Source organism: Rattus norvegicus, chromosome 7 (assembly GCF_036323735.1).
Source record: "Rattus norvegicus strain BN/NHsdMcwi chromosome 7, GRCr8, whole genome shotgun sequence".
NCBI lineage: Eukaryota > Metazoa > Chordata > Mammalia > Rodentia > Muridae > Rattus > Rattus norvegicus.
Window position 1 is genome coordinate 23,430,633 of NC_086025.1, and position 16,857 is coordinate 23,447,489.

At 41.6% G+C, this 16,857-nt stretch overlaps 1 protein-coding gene and 1 long non-coding RNA gene across 15 annotated transcripts in view; both read left to right on the forward strand.

The window, feature by feature from the left end:
* C7h12orf42 (similar to human chromosome 12 open reading frame 42) overlaps nucleotides 1-16,857 on the forward strand; it is a 189,526-nt gene that overhangs the window by 79,386 nt on the left and 93,283 nt on the right. For 9 of the 14 annotated variants that reach the window (XR_005487476.2, XM_017595193.3, XM_017595192.3 and 6 more), the window contains one exon: nucleotides 16,728-16,796. The exons of the other annotated variants lie outside the window; for them this stretch is intronic. Coding sequence is in view for 8 of the 9 variants with exons in the window: in XM_017595193.3 (XP_017450682.1) it covers nucleotides 16,728-16,796 (69 nt within the window). In the remaining variant the exon portion in view is untranslated. The remainder of the gene's footprint in view (nucleotides 1-16,727; nucleotides 16,797-16,857) is intronic. 14 annotated transcript variants of the gene reach the window in all.
* Nucleotides 630-15,324, forward strand: LOC134479854 (uncharacterized). The gene is made up of 2 exons (XR_010053657.1): nucleotides 630-13,277; nucleotides 13,424-15,324. It is a non-coding gene; the product is annotated as an uncharacterized LOC134479854 (long non-coding RNA).

A 16,857-nucleotide genomic window follows, 5' to 3' on the forward strand; every position in this document is an offset into this window, starting at 1 on the left:
AAGCTTTTTCTTATAGAAATTTTATGGGCAGAGACTCTTTGCATAAAGTTCTTACATGAGATACACAATGATAAGTTAACGGTAACGATTTGAGCACCGTTGGCCGAGATATGACAAGCTATCTATCAGAGGGGAACCTGGACTGGAAATGACTAGAGGGTGATCTTTGGCTTATGGTTTCTAAGAAGGTCAAAGGTCAGGCTAGAATAGTCAAGTTAAAAAAAAAACAATGGACAAACGTAGGTCCAAGAGACTGGTGTTTATTCTGAGCAGATTGGAGGAGTCTGGAAGTGTAGTCTGGGGGGTTCTGGGTAAGGAGCATCTAAAGGGTTGAGGTCACTGAGGACGTTACCATTATCAATACCAATGGCCCATAGTGATTATCGGGATTATCAAACAGCCTTGGAAGGCTAAAGGCTTGTCTTTGCCAAGCTTTCTCCAAGCCACCACTCATGTGTCCTATGTCTTGTCTGCTTTTAGTTTAGTCATCCCATACATCTTCTGCAGTAAGGCCAACATGGACATGATTCTTCTAAGTTGTGTTTTTGAATGAAAACTCCCCACCTTCCTCCCTCCCTCCCTCCCTCCCTCCCTCCCTCCCTCCCTCCCTCCCTCCCTCCTTTCTTTCTTTCTTTCTTTCTTTCTTTCTTTCTTTCTTTCTTTCTTTCTTTCTTTCTTTCTTTCTTACTTTAATGATTACCCAATGACTTCCAAGTGAACTCCTAACTTCTTCTCAGTCCCATTGCCACACAAGCATGACACAGCGACACCGTGTTGTCATCCGCAAACTTCATGCTTGAGAACTGGGCCTGCTTAAAAGCTCACGTTTGAAGTAAGTTTATGGTTCCTGTTGGGTCTCCAGCCAAGAGTTGGGCATGCCTAAATCCTGTTTCCTCTCCAGCTGTTATCTACCATGACGCCATGACGGTCTCTCTCCTCCACGTGCTGCCACATCTTCAGCTTGCCTACGGTCTCTGAAAGGACCATGTCCTCCCTGTTGTATACGTAGCTCCCTGCCTAGCTTCATATTCCCATCCAGAGAAATTTACGTCTTTCATCCGAGTTTGGACAGTGATTTTTATTTTAGGAAGCCACATAGGGCTGTTTATCTTTTCTTACTGATTGCAATTCACCCTCTTAATCCTGTTTCCATGATGGGCGCAGACTGACAGAAGCACACAGGGAAAGAACCGCAGACATTTTACGATAGATATAAACAAGGTATGCAATATGGCGGCACAAAATGATAGCCAAATGTACTAACATGAGCTTTTAACGGTTTTATATTTTTTAAATTAAAAATTTAAATTATTTTGAGAATTTCGTACATGGCTACTATCTCATACCACCTCTATCATTCCCTTAACTCCTCTGTGTGTTCCCCCAACTTCCTCTCAAATTCATGACCTCTTCTTTAATTATTGTCACACACACACACACACACACCTTATTCATGCATAAATACAATCTGTGAGCCCATTTAGTATTGCTCATATGTATATATGTTTAGGGGTTACTACTTAGGATTGGATAACCTGTCAGTGGCTTCCTCCCTGGAAAAGACTGGTCCTCCTCTCTCAGCAGTGATTGTCTGCAACTCTCCATCTAGGCGTGACCAGATGGAGTGACTTCCCCTGTCCACCTTGCATGTCACTCCAGCCACTTTCAAAGCATCGCTTCTAGCCTGCCCTTAGCTGATTTACATACACCAGCGCTTATTGCAGAAAATGCACTGGTGTGCACCATCCCATTTCTGATGCAAAGTAGCATCCTGAGATCTGCTGATTGCCGTTTGTCATAGTGTTTAGTGGTGGACAGGAGAAGGCTGTATGCGTCTAAAGGCAAACAACACGAGCTTGCTGGGGTCTGGTTTTCATGGTCTGGCTTTGGACATTGAGAGAATCATGCTTAGGGACGACAGATGGTTCCAAAACCTGTATATTCCACAGATATAAAGATTACTCTATTAAAAATAACTATTGAGAAAACCTTTTTTTTTCTCAGTTGGTCAATAGGAGGATTTGGATATATAGTTCTTAAGAATTCGATCTGGGTTGGCACTAATTAAAATACAACTTTGAGTAAGTTGATAAATAGCTCTTGGTTATAAGACAGAGGAACAAAGTTAACTTCAAATATTATTGTGAACAAAGATGGATTAACTCAGAGTTATACACCTAAAATTGATGTTCTATTTTCAGAATTTGGTCCAAGGTCAAGTGTGAAATGTAGCCCCTGTCACTTGGATCTTGTGCAATGTCGCCATGCATGCCTGCATCCAAATATTTAATTCCTCACTTATCCACCCATTTATCCATTCCCTTGTTATCTATCCACTTACCCAATAACCCCATCATCAACCCCACAATTCCTTATCCGATAAATCTTATGTAAGTTCTATCCTGTACAGATTTTCTCCTTATTGAGGATCTAAGAGCAGATAAGGCTATCTTTCTTCTCAAAGTGCTCAAAGCCTGATTTATTTTGTTCTTTATTTTAACAATAGATTTATTTACTTATTTCTATTTTATATGCATTGGTGTTTTGTCTCCATTGTGTGTCTATGTACTGCATGCATGCCTGTTGCCTGCAGAGACTAGAAGAGGGTGTCAGATCTCTTAGAACAGAAGCTATGGAGGAATGATTGTGAGCTGCCATGGGGATGCTGGGAATTGAACCTGAGTCCTCTGGGAAAAGCCTAACTCTTCTCTCTGACTCCCTTTTGTTCTTGTTCTTGGTTTTTGCTTTTTTGAAACGGTTTCACTGCATTGCCCAGGCTGGTCCTCATTTTGTGATCAATAGCCTTGCCTCAGCCTTCTGAGAACTAGAATTATCAGCATAGACTAGCATTCCAGTGTCTCTGCAAATATGTCTTGGATCCTTATGATTAGGACCTTGAGGCAGTTAAAGAGAGATGACAGTCGAAGGGAAGAGTGTGTGTGCCCCACACTGGGAAAGCATGGAGACCAGAGAGGACAGTGGGGCTTGTGAGAAGGTCGGTAAGATTTTGTAGAGTGGAGAATGCTGGCCAAGGTTGAGAGAACGACGTTTCTGGTAAAGGTGTAGACAACCTGCATGCCGATGAGAGGTGCTGAGAAAGCCTTTGTGATTTCTGAGCAGAGCAAGTGATGTGAAGTTGGACTATCCTTAAAAGGCCAATCCAGGTCATTTGGGGAGGTAGAGTGAGAGACTGAGGAGACAAGAGACACAGATCATTACAAGCTAGTTATTCAGATTTGGGTCGCTTCCAACACTCAGGCTGTTGCCATAGAGAAGCTAGGGGGCTTTCCAGTTAAAACCACTCAGTCTTGTTCACATTTCAGGAGCAGATAAGAGAAGTTACTTTTATATTGCTTTCATTTTTTAGTTCACATTCAACGTTGACTTTCTCTTAATTGTTGAGAAGATTAATTTGTATATTTAGATTGTTCTTAACCTGGTGCTTTAGTATAGTGGTCTGAAAAGACTTGGGCGGTAGAGTGAGGAGGGAAAGATACAGGTGTGTCTGAATTTAAGGGGAAGGGGAAGGGTAGGCCTCCTTTCTTACTAAAATAACGGGAACCTAAAACGAATCTGCTGTTCTTGTGCCTAGTAGTTGAAGTATCATTTATGTAATTCATATGCAAATACGTATTTACCTCTGTGAGACAATCTGTTCTAAGGCACAGGGCTTAGGGTACAGAATGTTAAAACAGATTTCTGTAATTCTCAAGGTCACCAACTTAAAATTAAACACCATAATAATGTAGGAGATGAAAGGTCCTTTTCGTGGAGTGCCTAGTGTATAGAGTTGTTAGGTAGGGGCTAACTGCCTATCTTTGTGCTCTGCAAAGCAAACCTCAAGATGGCTGTTATACGCAGTTATAAGCACAGCGTGTTGTATGAGTGAATTCATTATGGTTTTGTGGGTAGGGTGCACTGGAGAAGTAGAGTGCTTGCTTTAGCTTCAGGAGTGTATTAGATCCATGAAACCATCATTCCTACACAGCTTCATTGAAACTTACCCATTCGAGCCTCTCTGTAGCAATACTGACACTAGATTGTGTGTGTGTGTGTGTGTGTGTGTGTGTAAAATATATATTTCTTCATATACTAAGCTCTGTCTATGTTACTTGCTAACCGCTCCTCCCTGACTCCCTGATATATTAAACCTTTTGCTTTATGCAAGATTCTGATATATTTTGAGTGTTTTATAAGCTCGGTAGATCAACTGAAAATATGTCGGAGTCAGAAATAGTTTCTCTACATTTCTTTTCTACAAAATTTTGTATTACTTTATATACACACACATGACCTTAAGGAACACGAATTTTAGTTATAACAAAACAGACATCCGGATGGCATCCTAGCACACACGCACACACCTTACACACTCAGTGTACAAAGGCTAAGACATACGTGGAGAAGAAGACCAAGTTGCCCCAGAGATAACCTGTTAATTCATGTGAATGCCCCGGAGAAAACCCAGGAAGCTTGCACCAGGCTGAGGGGATTTCGCTTCTTGGAAACAGGGAGAAAAGAATAAAATTTGGCACTTTCTCAGCGTGGCAGCTGTGCCTGTCTCCACAAGAAAATGCCATTAAGCAATTTGCGAATTCTTGTTATATAATTACTCTTCACTTAAGGTGACTATTGTGTTCTGTCCCTCATTATGAGTATCTTGTGGTTTGATTTTTGGCATATTTAATCCTGCTCAAAACCAAATTAAACTCCTAAAGCATATGCTACTGTAAAGCTTGAATCACAGGCTTTTGTGGTATTTTGCAGAAAGGTTGTCTGGGAAAAGAAAAACTCAAAGCAAAGAGCTCAATGTACTATACATGCCTCTCACGAGTCAGAGGCTGGAGTGATTTTTGGACCATCACTATGTAAGCACAGTGTGGGAGTGAGTGTCACATTCAATGATGACATCACCCATGGCCTCCCTCTTATCAGATTTGGCTAGATGGAGGGCCTCCTGCTTGCCTAGAAAACCAGACAATAATAGCTTTGGTTAATCCAAAAGGTACATCAGAAGTGGGAATTATTGAGGAATAGGCTATCTGGTGGTTCTTTCTAATTTGTGGTCTAGATGAGACTGTACGAAGGCCTTGGTTATGTTACAGTGTACTAATTTCAAAGGTTTGACCAGAATCTGTAAGAAAAGGTATATTTTTCCAAACAGGAATACTTCAACCTAAAGTTTCAATAAGTTTCCCTTTACACTGTTATTTTTACCCCTTTTGATCTTCATGAAGTCTTATCTAAGAGTCTTATTAAGCTATCTAATTCTTTCAACAGAGTAGAGTGTTTATTTCTATCTTTGTAATTATAGCGTCATGATGCCTTGGGTTATACTAGTTCCTAGTCATGCTCTTCTCTCATCGAGAAACCAAGCACACACAAGTTTATATGCTGCTGCGTGGTCAGGATCACGCCAGGATTATTTAATTTCATTACATTTTATAGGCACCGTTAGCCGACCGTCATGATTTCCTGTTAGTATTTGTGTATTTGGGTTTAATCTTTGGGCAAGGGTGCTTTTTGCTTGGATTATTCAGATAGTTTATTTCTGGAACATGATATTAACAATAATATTTACACACACTCAAACCACTGTTTTACTTACCATGGTTATCGTCTAATACCTATTCCAAAGACTGATGAAATGTTTTAACATGTATAAAACACTTGGCATTGTGTGGGGATTTCCTAAGAGGCTGCTTTTGTCATTCTGTCCTAAAGGGCATAGGGATGGCAAAGGGAGGAGGAGACAACTGGAGCGTATCATACCTTTGAGTTTAGTCTGTTTTCTCCACAAACGACACATCTACCCCATGTTAAGGAAAGCCAAGTCCACTCTACCCACAAATACACACTCTGAGATGTCATCTTGTACAGCCTCTGTTGGTTTTGAACTCACAGTGTAGCCAACGATAATCCTCTTGATCATCTCTCATCTCCAACTCCAAGCACTGGGGCCACAGGCTGCCCTCTTCCTCCTGTGGCTTCCTTAACCTACATGCTAGGTAAGCTCTCTACTAACTAAGCCATGTCTTCATCCAAAGTTCTCTCTGGTAGGAAGAATTTATCTCTCCGGGAAGTTTGTTAGACAAACACAGCATATATTTGCACCACAGACAGACTTTTTGGTCATGACCTTTTGGCTGAATTAAAATGTATTTAGCATTCAAGTGAGTAAAATTAAATCAAAGTAGTCTCCGGGTTCGGTGTGTTTCTCACTGATTCTGAATGATAACGTTTTTTCCTGTGCTCATCAAAGGTTAAAAATTTGGACTTAGTTAAAATGTTAGTCTGCAGAAAGAATTCTAGAACATGTGCTTTCTCTTGGAGTATCAGATGGTGTTTTGTTGCCTTGGTAACATGTCCAGATGTGACATATACCTGAGTGTAAGTATAGTCTACTTAATTATGCTCAACAAACTCAGAGTACAGTAATTAGCGCTTGCTGCATTGGCTTCCCAGTCTGTGAGCAGCAGGGACTTTATCAAGCTTTTTCTGGGTAGTAGTTAAGACTACAAGTGGGCCACGGCATGGCAGCAATGTGTTCTTAAGCCACTTGATCTTTCTGCCTTCTCTCTCCTCGTGTGTGTGTGTGTGTGTGTGTGTGTGTGTGTGTGTGTGTGTGTTTGTCCTAGCATGTTTAGGTTGCTATAATAAAATTACTGGACTGGGTAATGTACAGACAATAGAATTTCATTGTTCACACTCCTGCATATTTTCAAGTTCAAGGTCAAGACACTAGATGAATCAGTGTTCTCCGAGTACGATGCTTTATTGCTGTCCATTCTATGACAGAAGGGGCAAAAATGTCCCCTTAGGACTTGATGATGTCTTCAGTCCCATTCATTGGGCCAAGCCAACTCCCGAAGGCCCCAACTTCTGATACCAACACATTGGTCTTACGAATTTTAATGCATGGATTTAGGAAGGAAAGACGCAGCCCGGCTATGGCAATAATCAGCTTTTACTTTTGAATGTTAACTTTGTATTTTCTTGTATCTAATGTTATCATATCATATGGAGAAAAGGGGACCACTATGGGGAGAACAAATTGCTATAGTATTACACAATAAAAAGGACAATAAGCCCCCTTGTGTTTATTACTTATTTTAAAAATTTTCATATTGAGACGGTTAAATAGGGGTCAGAAGAAGACTTGGTGGTTAAGAGAACGTTCTATTCTGGGACAGGATTCTAGTGTGGCTTTCAGCAGTCACGTCAGGCGGCTCGCAACCACCGAGAACTCTTAACTCCAGGGTAATCTGATGCCTCTGGCCTCTGGACGTGTGGGCATGCTCTCTCACACAGACACGCAAGCACCCACAAATAGCAAAAATATTTAAAAAGGATTAAATAAACTTTATTAAAGAAGACACCAAATGAGAAGGTGTGTATTTAATATTGTATTAACTATTTAATATGATTATATAATCTTTTATATAATATTAATGCATAATATTATTAACGAAAGAGACGGACTTCTTTCCATCTATGTGGTGAATGAGTGAATTGTTTCTCAGGCTGATAAAAGAGATGGCAGGTGACTCTACAAATGTTCTGTGTGCTTCTATACAGACGGAAGAAGGAAAATAATTCAAATGTGTCTTTCCTCGAAGGTTTTCCTCAAAGGTAGATAAATTCCAGAGTCAACGTAATTTGAACTGAGTTTGGAGTCTTGGGGATCTTGGTCCAAATCCCCCTTGTTTAGTAACTGTGTGTCCTTGGACGGGTCAATTTGTCTAGTCGTCCATCTGTTTTCTTACATGGCTAAAGAGCAGTTTCTCTTCTACAGGACGGTTGAGATGAGTTCAGTACTGTCAACCCCACCCATTACTCCTTCCGGTTCGGCTTTCCGGAGGGTGACGGTACAGAAGCAAACGGTCTTCTACTTTGCGCCTACTTTTCTCATCAGTAAGGATAGAGGACAGCTGCATTCAACCCTAGACAAGAAGCCGCTCTGGAAGTGGCCTTCCTGTTCCCATCCACTCTGCAACTCTTTTTCTTCTTGCTGGAACCAAGTTACAGTCTTAAATGTCCCTCCTGCAACTCGTTCCAAAGCATTGGCTACAAAAATAAAGGGCGGTGTCCGTTGCTTCCCCTTCAGCTCTGGGACTTGCTTGCGGCACAAAAACCATGCCGACAGCATTGATGCTCTTTCCTAGGGAGCTTAGAAGGATTTCCAGGCAGTGGTTTCTTGTTGACTTGAACATCTGCACTGAGGGTCTGTATCCCAGCCAGAGGGATTAAACGAGTGTGTCCTTTTCTACATGCCAGCCAGATCACACAGGCCTAGAAGGCCTTCAGATGTGATGCTTGCCAGAGCAGCCATGTTGTTGGGTTTGAGTGAACATGGATTCAAGTCAAAGGTGATTCAGTTGTCTGACCTAGCAGTCACACAGGAAAAATCAAGTGCACAGAGCCACAGAGACCTTGAGTCAGAGATGATGGTTCAGATACCTACCTTCTTTTCATGTAAATGAGGTGCTTGAGTGAATTACTTGAGTTCCTAAATTGGCTAAAGGGCTAGGATCCAAATTTGAGACACATGACCTCATAATTGAATCTCATTTAGTTCTGTTTCCGATGTTTGCTCATGAAGACTGTGTCTTTGGGTATGGATGGCCCTAGAAAACAGCAGGTTCAAAGCATCTGTGCAAATTCTGACTAGAGATTGGATAGTGAGGTAGAAATGTGGCTGGAGATTCAAACTTCAAATGGGATGCTGAATTACATGATCGGCAAGATAACTTCTGGCCCTAGATCCTTAGGTTCACTTTTTATTGTATCAGTTAAGAGTATAATTTCTTAAATATGAAATCCCAGGAAGCAATTACCAAGTCTGGTGCTCATTTAAAATCGGGCATTTAAGACTTTAAATAACATTCAGTTTAATTAACTTATGTTTGGTTTCCATGAGACGTCTTTAGAACTCTGGTTATGGTCCTAAGTGCTCACAGCATGAGGTGAAAAATGATAAAATTTAGAAAAGAACCAATATTTAAGATTCTCAAGTTAAAGAACTAATAGATGGTGAGACCCCAAAATTACTTTCTGGTAAAAAAAAAACAACATTGGTGTATACCTCTTCCTTCAAAAGCATCTATGGGGCAGTTGACTGTTGAAAAGAATTTCTAAATATGAGATTTCAGAGGCACGCATCTGTCCATTTTGAACACAATGGATGTTAAATAGATTTTTGAGTTGGTGTGTGTGTGTGTGTGTGTGTGTGTGTGTGTGTGTGTGTGTGTGTGTGATGGGTATGAATGTGAGCCCTGGAAACCACAGTGAGTTTCTCTTGTGTCCCATCTTCCCCCTTGCACAGCTTTAAATCTAACTCTGCCCATACTATTGTCCAGGAAAAACAGGCCATATTGTGCCGATTGCTATTAAATTAAAGCAGAAAGAGAGAGACACAAACGTGGAAATCCATATTGCCAGCAGGGATACCACCATCTTTTATTTGGCGTTTTGGGAGGGTCAGAAAGTCATGACAGGCATCTGACCCCTGATAACCTCTTTGATGTTTCTGTGTGCAGCTTTTTTTTTTCGGGGGGGGGGGTGAACTTAATTAAATACAATTGAATTTCCCTGCTAACATGCCCAGTGAAAGGCCTCCTTTGAGATGGCTGGGTATTTGCTGGTGAGGAACAAACAAGGATGCTTCTTTTGTTCCTCAAAGAAAAGTTAGCATATGTTAGTTAAGGATTTGTGATTTCTTTTGACTAGACTGACTGGTTCCTGGAAATGCAATGATTCTTCTGAAATGGTAGCCACATGTCAAAATGGAATGCATGATCCATAAAAACCCCCAACCCCCCAAGAATTCCGCCCAGGCCGTTTATTGTAAAGTTTCCTGTGTCTAGCCACACTTGAAAAACAAATGCTCATCAGCGACTTACAATGAAGCTGCAGATATTTGCCTGTACCATAATATCATTTGTCCATTTCTTGGATTTTCTTGTAGCCACAGGAAGGGATATTTGTAGAGCCTTGTTCCTGCTATTTGATTGAGTACAACTTTAAGCAGATGTTGACAAAGAATATTCCCTTGTTGCTTTTGCATAGTTGACCTCGGGTATCCAAAGTCGAATAAGCAACCGGTTTCCTGGTAATGTTTTAATCAAAAGAAGCAGCATCTCTAAATAATGCCATTTAAATAAAGTTTCTATTCATAAAAAAATTCAGATAAAGTGTTCATTGTTTTTCTTGAGTTTCTGGAACCAGTGGCTGACAGTTAGCAAATGAGGAATCCATTTATGATCTCGATGCCCACAAAGAGCGAGTGATTTTGTTCAGCTCAGAGCCTGCCTGTTTATCTAGAGGGGAATCAGATTTACTACTTAGGCTCGGAATCTTTTAGCTTAGATGATTTTTGTCTTCCTTGAAGAGAGAGGATTAGAATTGGAAACTGGTGCTTTTGGATTTAAAGTTGACTATTGTAAGTGTTAAGCCTCCCTCCTCACCTCCATGCCCCACCCCTCATCTTTTCTAGATCCCTCTGATTATTAGGGGGATAAAAAGTCAGCACTTGACCCATTGCCCTGTCTGGCTTCTGTCTTATCTCTTGTTCTCCATTCATCGTGGAACTCCTAACTTTGCTACCATACTGGAATAGTTTTTAGACACAGCTACTTGTTCTACACTGTGGCAGTCACATCTGCTGTGTGACGTTGGAAGGTTTTTTTTTTTTCTTTTTTTCGGAGCTGGGGACTGAACCCAGGGCCTTGCGCTTGCTAGGCAAGCGCCCTACCACTGAGCTAAATCCCCAGCCCCGACATTGGAAGGTTTTGCTCTACACAAGGATGCTACTGACCAAACCAAATCTTGTCAGGGGGCCCTATGTGCCTAGAGACGGTGCCAGCCTGTTCATTTTTGAAGTTCATTTAGAAGTCCATGAGACTAGTGGTGTCTTTGCCGAATGCATTTCTTGGCCTGGTTTCTGCCTGTTTCAAAGTTGAAGCCTTTCAAAGGTAAAGATGCTTTCAAGACTGAGAATAACATTATAGTTATTTAAGAGGTCCAAAAATTCATTGTCAACAGGAAGTTTGCCCAAGGCTGATAAAATATTAGGTCACTATGAGACTGGGATCCTGGGATTTTTTTTTTTTTTTTTTTTTGGTATATTTAAAATGTCAAAGTACTAGCTTGAGGGAAGGAAAAAATGGTGGACTGTTTGTATTGCAATGCAATATCAGCATCTTCTTTTCTCACAGGCTGCCTCATGCTCTACAATCTAGACCTTCTGAAATACTTCGGCAAGGTAGCAGGGTACCCTGAGAAGAACACAGGCCTTGCAACTAGGTAGACTCACCTTGGAATCCCGACCTTGGGATGGAGTGAAATTCTTTAGGGTTTCAGACTTCTCATTTCCAAAATAAATCTTGATTAAAAATAGCAGACACGCAGTGGTGTCTTGGTTGAGAGTTTGGCGATCCACTCCAGGGACAGAGCTCTTCCTCTCATCGTCAGCAGCTAACAAAGGATCAGAATGTTCTCCAGGAAAGGCTTGGCCACATCTGTTCTCTGCGACTACCATTTTGCTTCTTTCTCTGCCACTAAATCTATATTTGCTTCTGTTTCCAGATTTAGCTCAATGGATCTACCCTTCAAGAAGTGGCCCCTGTTTCTTCTTTGCGTTTCTACCTATGTCTCGGGGAGGAGTTTCTCGGGTACTCCATCTATCCTTCCATTAGGGCTTTTGTCCTGCTGGGCTTGGAGCTTCCAGGGAAGTACTGTGGAGACTGTGTTCCATTTAGTTTTACTTCTTTGGTGCTGACCACACTACAGTGTGACACAATCTTGATTGCAGTAACCAGACAAGTGGTGTTTACTTTTGGCATGGCTAGACTGTGTCTTTGTGTTTCATTGTTAGTGGACATTGCTTAATTCCTGGTCCATTATACTTTCTAGGACTCTCCTCAGAGAGGGATTTATCTATTTCCAAAGCTTCGGTTATCTTTAATCTTAACCTTTTTATTTTACCTTTTCTTTTTTTCTTTTCTTTTTTTTGAGATGGGGTCTTGCTAAATAGCCCTGGCTGGTCTCTTAGCAGTTATCTATCGCATACAGGTTACTCTTGGCAATTCTTCTGTGTTGGCCTCCAAAGCGTTGGAGTTATAGGCGTATTCCATCATTCCTGCCCTCTCAGAACCTTTTAAAGACAACAGGCAGGGTAAAGATTGGTGGCTCAGCAAGGTGTTATATGGGAAGCACATTGTCAGGAGGCTTAATGCAAGAGCAGGGACTCAGGCTCTTTAACCAGTGAGTCCCAGGTGACCTTGACTGTACATTAAAATGTAAGAATTGTGGTAGGTAATAGCTGCTTCAGGAAGAGCGGATTCCTTGAATTTTCTGACGAATGAATGTCTTTGGCTATGAAGGCTCCTGACAAGCTCCCGGGACAGCAGCCGAGGGAATAAAGTGGTGATGTTGGCACACCGTTGAGGCGCTGCTTAAGTCAGGAAGCAATCGGCCAACCAAGACCATGTCAAATGAAGCACCCCCTCCTAGGTTAGAGCTAAGTAGACACCCTAGATTTTAAAAGGGGGTTCAGTTAATTTGAGAGATGAGTTTTTGAGCTTAATGTCTTCATTTTACGCCTAAAAGTAAACTGGTTTTTCTCTTATAATCAAAGTACAGCTTTTAAAAAGAAACAGTGCTCATCGTGGCAAACACATCTTTTTGTTCGGTGCAGTTCAATGACCTAACCAGGGATTTCAAAAGCTATCTCCTGGCTTCCGCTTTCCGTTCCAATCCCAGGGGCAAAGCAAGTATTTGCTTTTAGCATTGTTGACACCCAAGCACTTCGCCAATGTTTCCACAAGGCCAGCTGCCCTTTGTAGAGCCTCCTGGGAACTTTTCTTTTGGTTACTAACCCTCGAGTGCACGCAGATCTTTATTTGGGGAGATATTTGTCACAGCCCATCTTTCAAAGGAGGGCGACCCAGACCTTGACTCAAGCTTGAAAATCTTTGTGTCTTTACTCAGTCCTCTAGGCTCATCTGAAGATTTTCTCTTGCAGCCTATTCATCTTATTGCTAACCTAGGAGGGAGCACGCATGCGCGCACACAGCACGCACGCACACAGCACGCACGCACGGACGCGCGCGCGCGCACGCACCACGCACGCACGCGCTCACGAACGTTGTGTTGCTTCTTATTCGTCCACTAAATCTTAAAGGATTGGAAAATTTGAAAACAGTGGAATCCTGCCTGAAAGCTTTAGTGAAGTCTGCATGTAGCTCTGCAGGGACACGCCTGGTGATAAATTTCGTGTAAGTTTTAAATGAAAATTTGTGCTCCCTTCCTTTGCTTTAATTAGTTATCTCTCCTTGAATTCTTTCCTTAAGGCCACATTCTCTTCCTCTTCCTCTTCCTTCTTCCTTCTTCCTTCTTCCTTCTCCTCTTCCTTTCTTTCCAGGGCTGGAATTAAAGGTGTGTGCCGTCACTTCCTGGAAGTATTCACATCTGAAAAGAAGTTCTTGACTGTGTTTGTTGACTGCATCTCTTAGCCACGCACTGTATTGAATTCAGCACATTCAAACATCCTCTGAAGATTTAAAAAACGTCAGTGGTGAAACCTGTATCTGCGGTGGAATGGCCCCCTGAGCTCCTGCCTGCAGGCTCGTGTTTTCACCGGGCAGGTGGCGAGCATGTGTGTAATTGGAGCAAAACCTGTATCCTGAAGTATATGACACCTACTTCCACAGTCACAACACAAGTTTTTAAAAATCTAAATTAAAGGAACTGATCTGGCTTTATTTTTGGTAACCTGCCTGTTCTCTAGCATGTGGGTTATGACTGTATTTCTTTTCATTGAACTCGAGCCTCTTGTTTATCGCTTATGGGGTATTTTGCGTTCTCTTAGGTGTTTAAAGAAACACAGGGTGTTATTATTGTCGTTGTTGTTGTTGTTGATATTTATTTTGGGTGTTTTGGCGCAAAGCACCTTGCTTTCCGTGGCGACTCTTGTGGCTTTCTCAGTGCACTTGAGTTCGTGCTCAATGTGTCATTACTGCAAAAACAAGTTAATTGCTCTGTAAGTGTCCAGGATTCCCCTGCTTTAATTTTGCTCTCATTTACCAACCTTCAGCACGCACCAACTGCTCGACAACTTCATCAGAAAATCAGGTTAATGACTGACAATCAGTATCCTTGCTACTTTAGTGTCTCTCCGCCACCTTCTGCTTGTGGACCACAGTAATCTTTGTGTTTGAAAAGGGAACTCTATCTGCGCTGGAAGATTCAGTAGAAGACTTACTTTATAAATAGTTGATGCTAAAGAGTTGAGAGATCCTAATCTACACTGCTTCTTTTCTCGTTAGGTACCTCTGATGTTGTCGACTTGTAGACATCAAGTATATATAGTCATTTGCATATCAACCAAACCTCAACAAATCGTTCTTCTTTTTTAAAGGACAGAATGTACTTAGTTCTCTGGGGCTGTCGGCTGCCATGAAGCTTTGTTGTTTGGAAAGTACAAATCACAGGACTGCTGTGTACACATGTTCATGGGCTGCACTGGACACCTTGGAGACGATTGTGTTCTCATCACAGTTTCTCTGAATGATGCTACTCAGCTGTGCCCCTGACATGGGCATAGCTTGAGCAGTGCCACCAAGAAATCCCCATTGAAATCAATGTCAGGCCAGTGTACGGAGGGTCCTACCCACCCCAGACAAAGGTTACCTAGTTGGGAAACCCCACATCCATGAAAACGTGTGGTTGAACGAATGCAGAGATTCACTGAGGAGGGAAACTTATGTGCATGCTTGGCATGGGTCTAACTCTTCACCGGATCGTCTTCCCTTTAAACAGGGGTCTCTCCGTCCTGCACCTATGAGGTGGTTTTCCCAGGTCAAACAACACATCCGGATTTGAAGGCTGCCTATGTGTCCTGGTGACTCAATAGAGAGTTACGTAGTCAGCGATCTCGGGCTGTTCATTTTGTTGTGCAATCTGAAATAACTTCGTCACCCAGCATGCCAATGGCCATAGTTTAGGATTTCTTCCTGCTCCATATTCCAACTCATTTGGGGATCCTAGCAGGGACTTCCTGCATTCTTCAGTCCTGTTTGTTGTACATTTGTCATGTACAGAAATTGATACCAGGGCTACCAAGTGAAAGATGTGTTTGCTTGATTTCAGGAGATTATGCTCATGCCTATACTTATGGTATATCCGATATAATTAAACAATAATAGTTGTAATTACATAAATATAATTATATGTGAATATGATATATTCATATAAAATTTATTTATATATTTATATATTGTTTAATATAAATTTATACAATAAATATAAATACAAATATAAAAATACAAATAAAAATACAATTTTAAAATATTATACATTCATAATTCTTTTAGGTTCTGAAAATCAGTTTACTCATCCATATATTTCCTCTAGATTCCAGGAGTTTTATTGTTTTTCTTCTGCCTTAATCTTGACCTTTCATTTTTCACGTCCTTCAGTCTTGGTTTTGGATTTCAGGAAGACCGTCCTTTCCTTTTCTGTGTTTGTTGAGTGGGCAGTCTATTTCCCAGGTCCACACCGTCCACTACATTTGAGTCTGCATGTACCTGCTTTTCTCCTCCATGACATTCCCTTTTACTGCTATTCCACACATGAGTCTTTATAACTTTCCCTGTTACAGTCCTGTTCACTTGGGGTGGGAGAGATGTTCGGCAGTCAAGAGAACTCGCTGATCATGCTGAGGACCCAGGTTTAACTCCTAACGCCCACACGAAGCTGCTCATAACTATCTGTCCCTCCAGGTCCAGGGAATCACCCTCTTCTTGACTCTGGGCTCTTTCGTGCTCATGGTTCATGTATATACACTCAGGTACATACTTCATCCGAGATAGCCAGGTCAATAAATACAATCTTTAAATCCTGACGAAGAGCAGAAGCACCACTGCTTTGCAGGTGTGTACCTGTGTCCTGGCCTTGGGCCCATTGGGGCTTTCGTTCTTCAGGGTACCAAGACTGAGTTTAGCGAATGCTGGTAATAAGCCAAGGGCTCTGGGACACTCCCTGTGACTAACTGAAATGAAAAACAGCAAATTGAAAACAAGAAGCCAGAAAATCAATCCTGAGGTAATCTTATTAAGAGTTGACATTTTATGTAGAATGTCAACGTTCTCTCTCCTCATCGGATCCTGACGTACCTTCTCTGGCTGCCCGGAGCAATCGTGTTATATGTATAGCTCATTTGTTTCGAGCGGGTTTCTGCCATGTTAATTTGGCACGACACACAGTTCCAAATTAATGGCTTCCACCAAGAAGTATTCATTTCTTACTAATGTTCTTGGGTGTGCAGGATGGCTTTGGATAGATCAGTTGGGGGTGGCTCAATACTGTTTGAGACACATCAAACGCATATGGCAAAAGGCACACTGGTTTAGTCGTATTTCGTCCTGTTAAACTCAAGAGTCGTTAAGTACTGTATAACACACCATTGATGAAATTTTAAATTCGTTCAAGAGGGTTTTTTTTTTAAACTTCCTACATGTGGCTTCATCTGGACTCTTTCAACAGTGGCGACTACATTTAGAGTTTGCCATCGTTCTCATAGTAACTAGGCCAGTGCTCTGGGCATTTTCAGGTGCTCAGTGTAAACAGCCAAGGTCAGGGTGGATTAACTTCTGAGCTGCTTACAGCTCATCTCAGTGATGAAATGTGTCAAGTGACGCTAAATAAATGTCTTGTCTCTTTTCCAGAAGTCCTTTTACTATATTCCCATTGTGAGCAGTGTGACCCTGTGGGAAAGAGGCTCACCTCAGATAAGCGTGAGTAAGCAGAATTCTCTTCCTTGGACCACATTTGTACTGTCCTCTCCTTGTGTTCCAA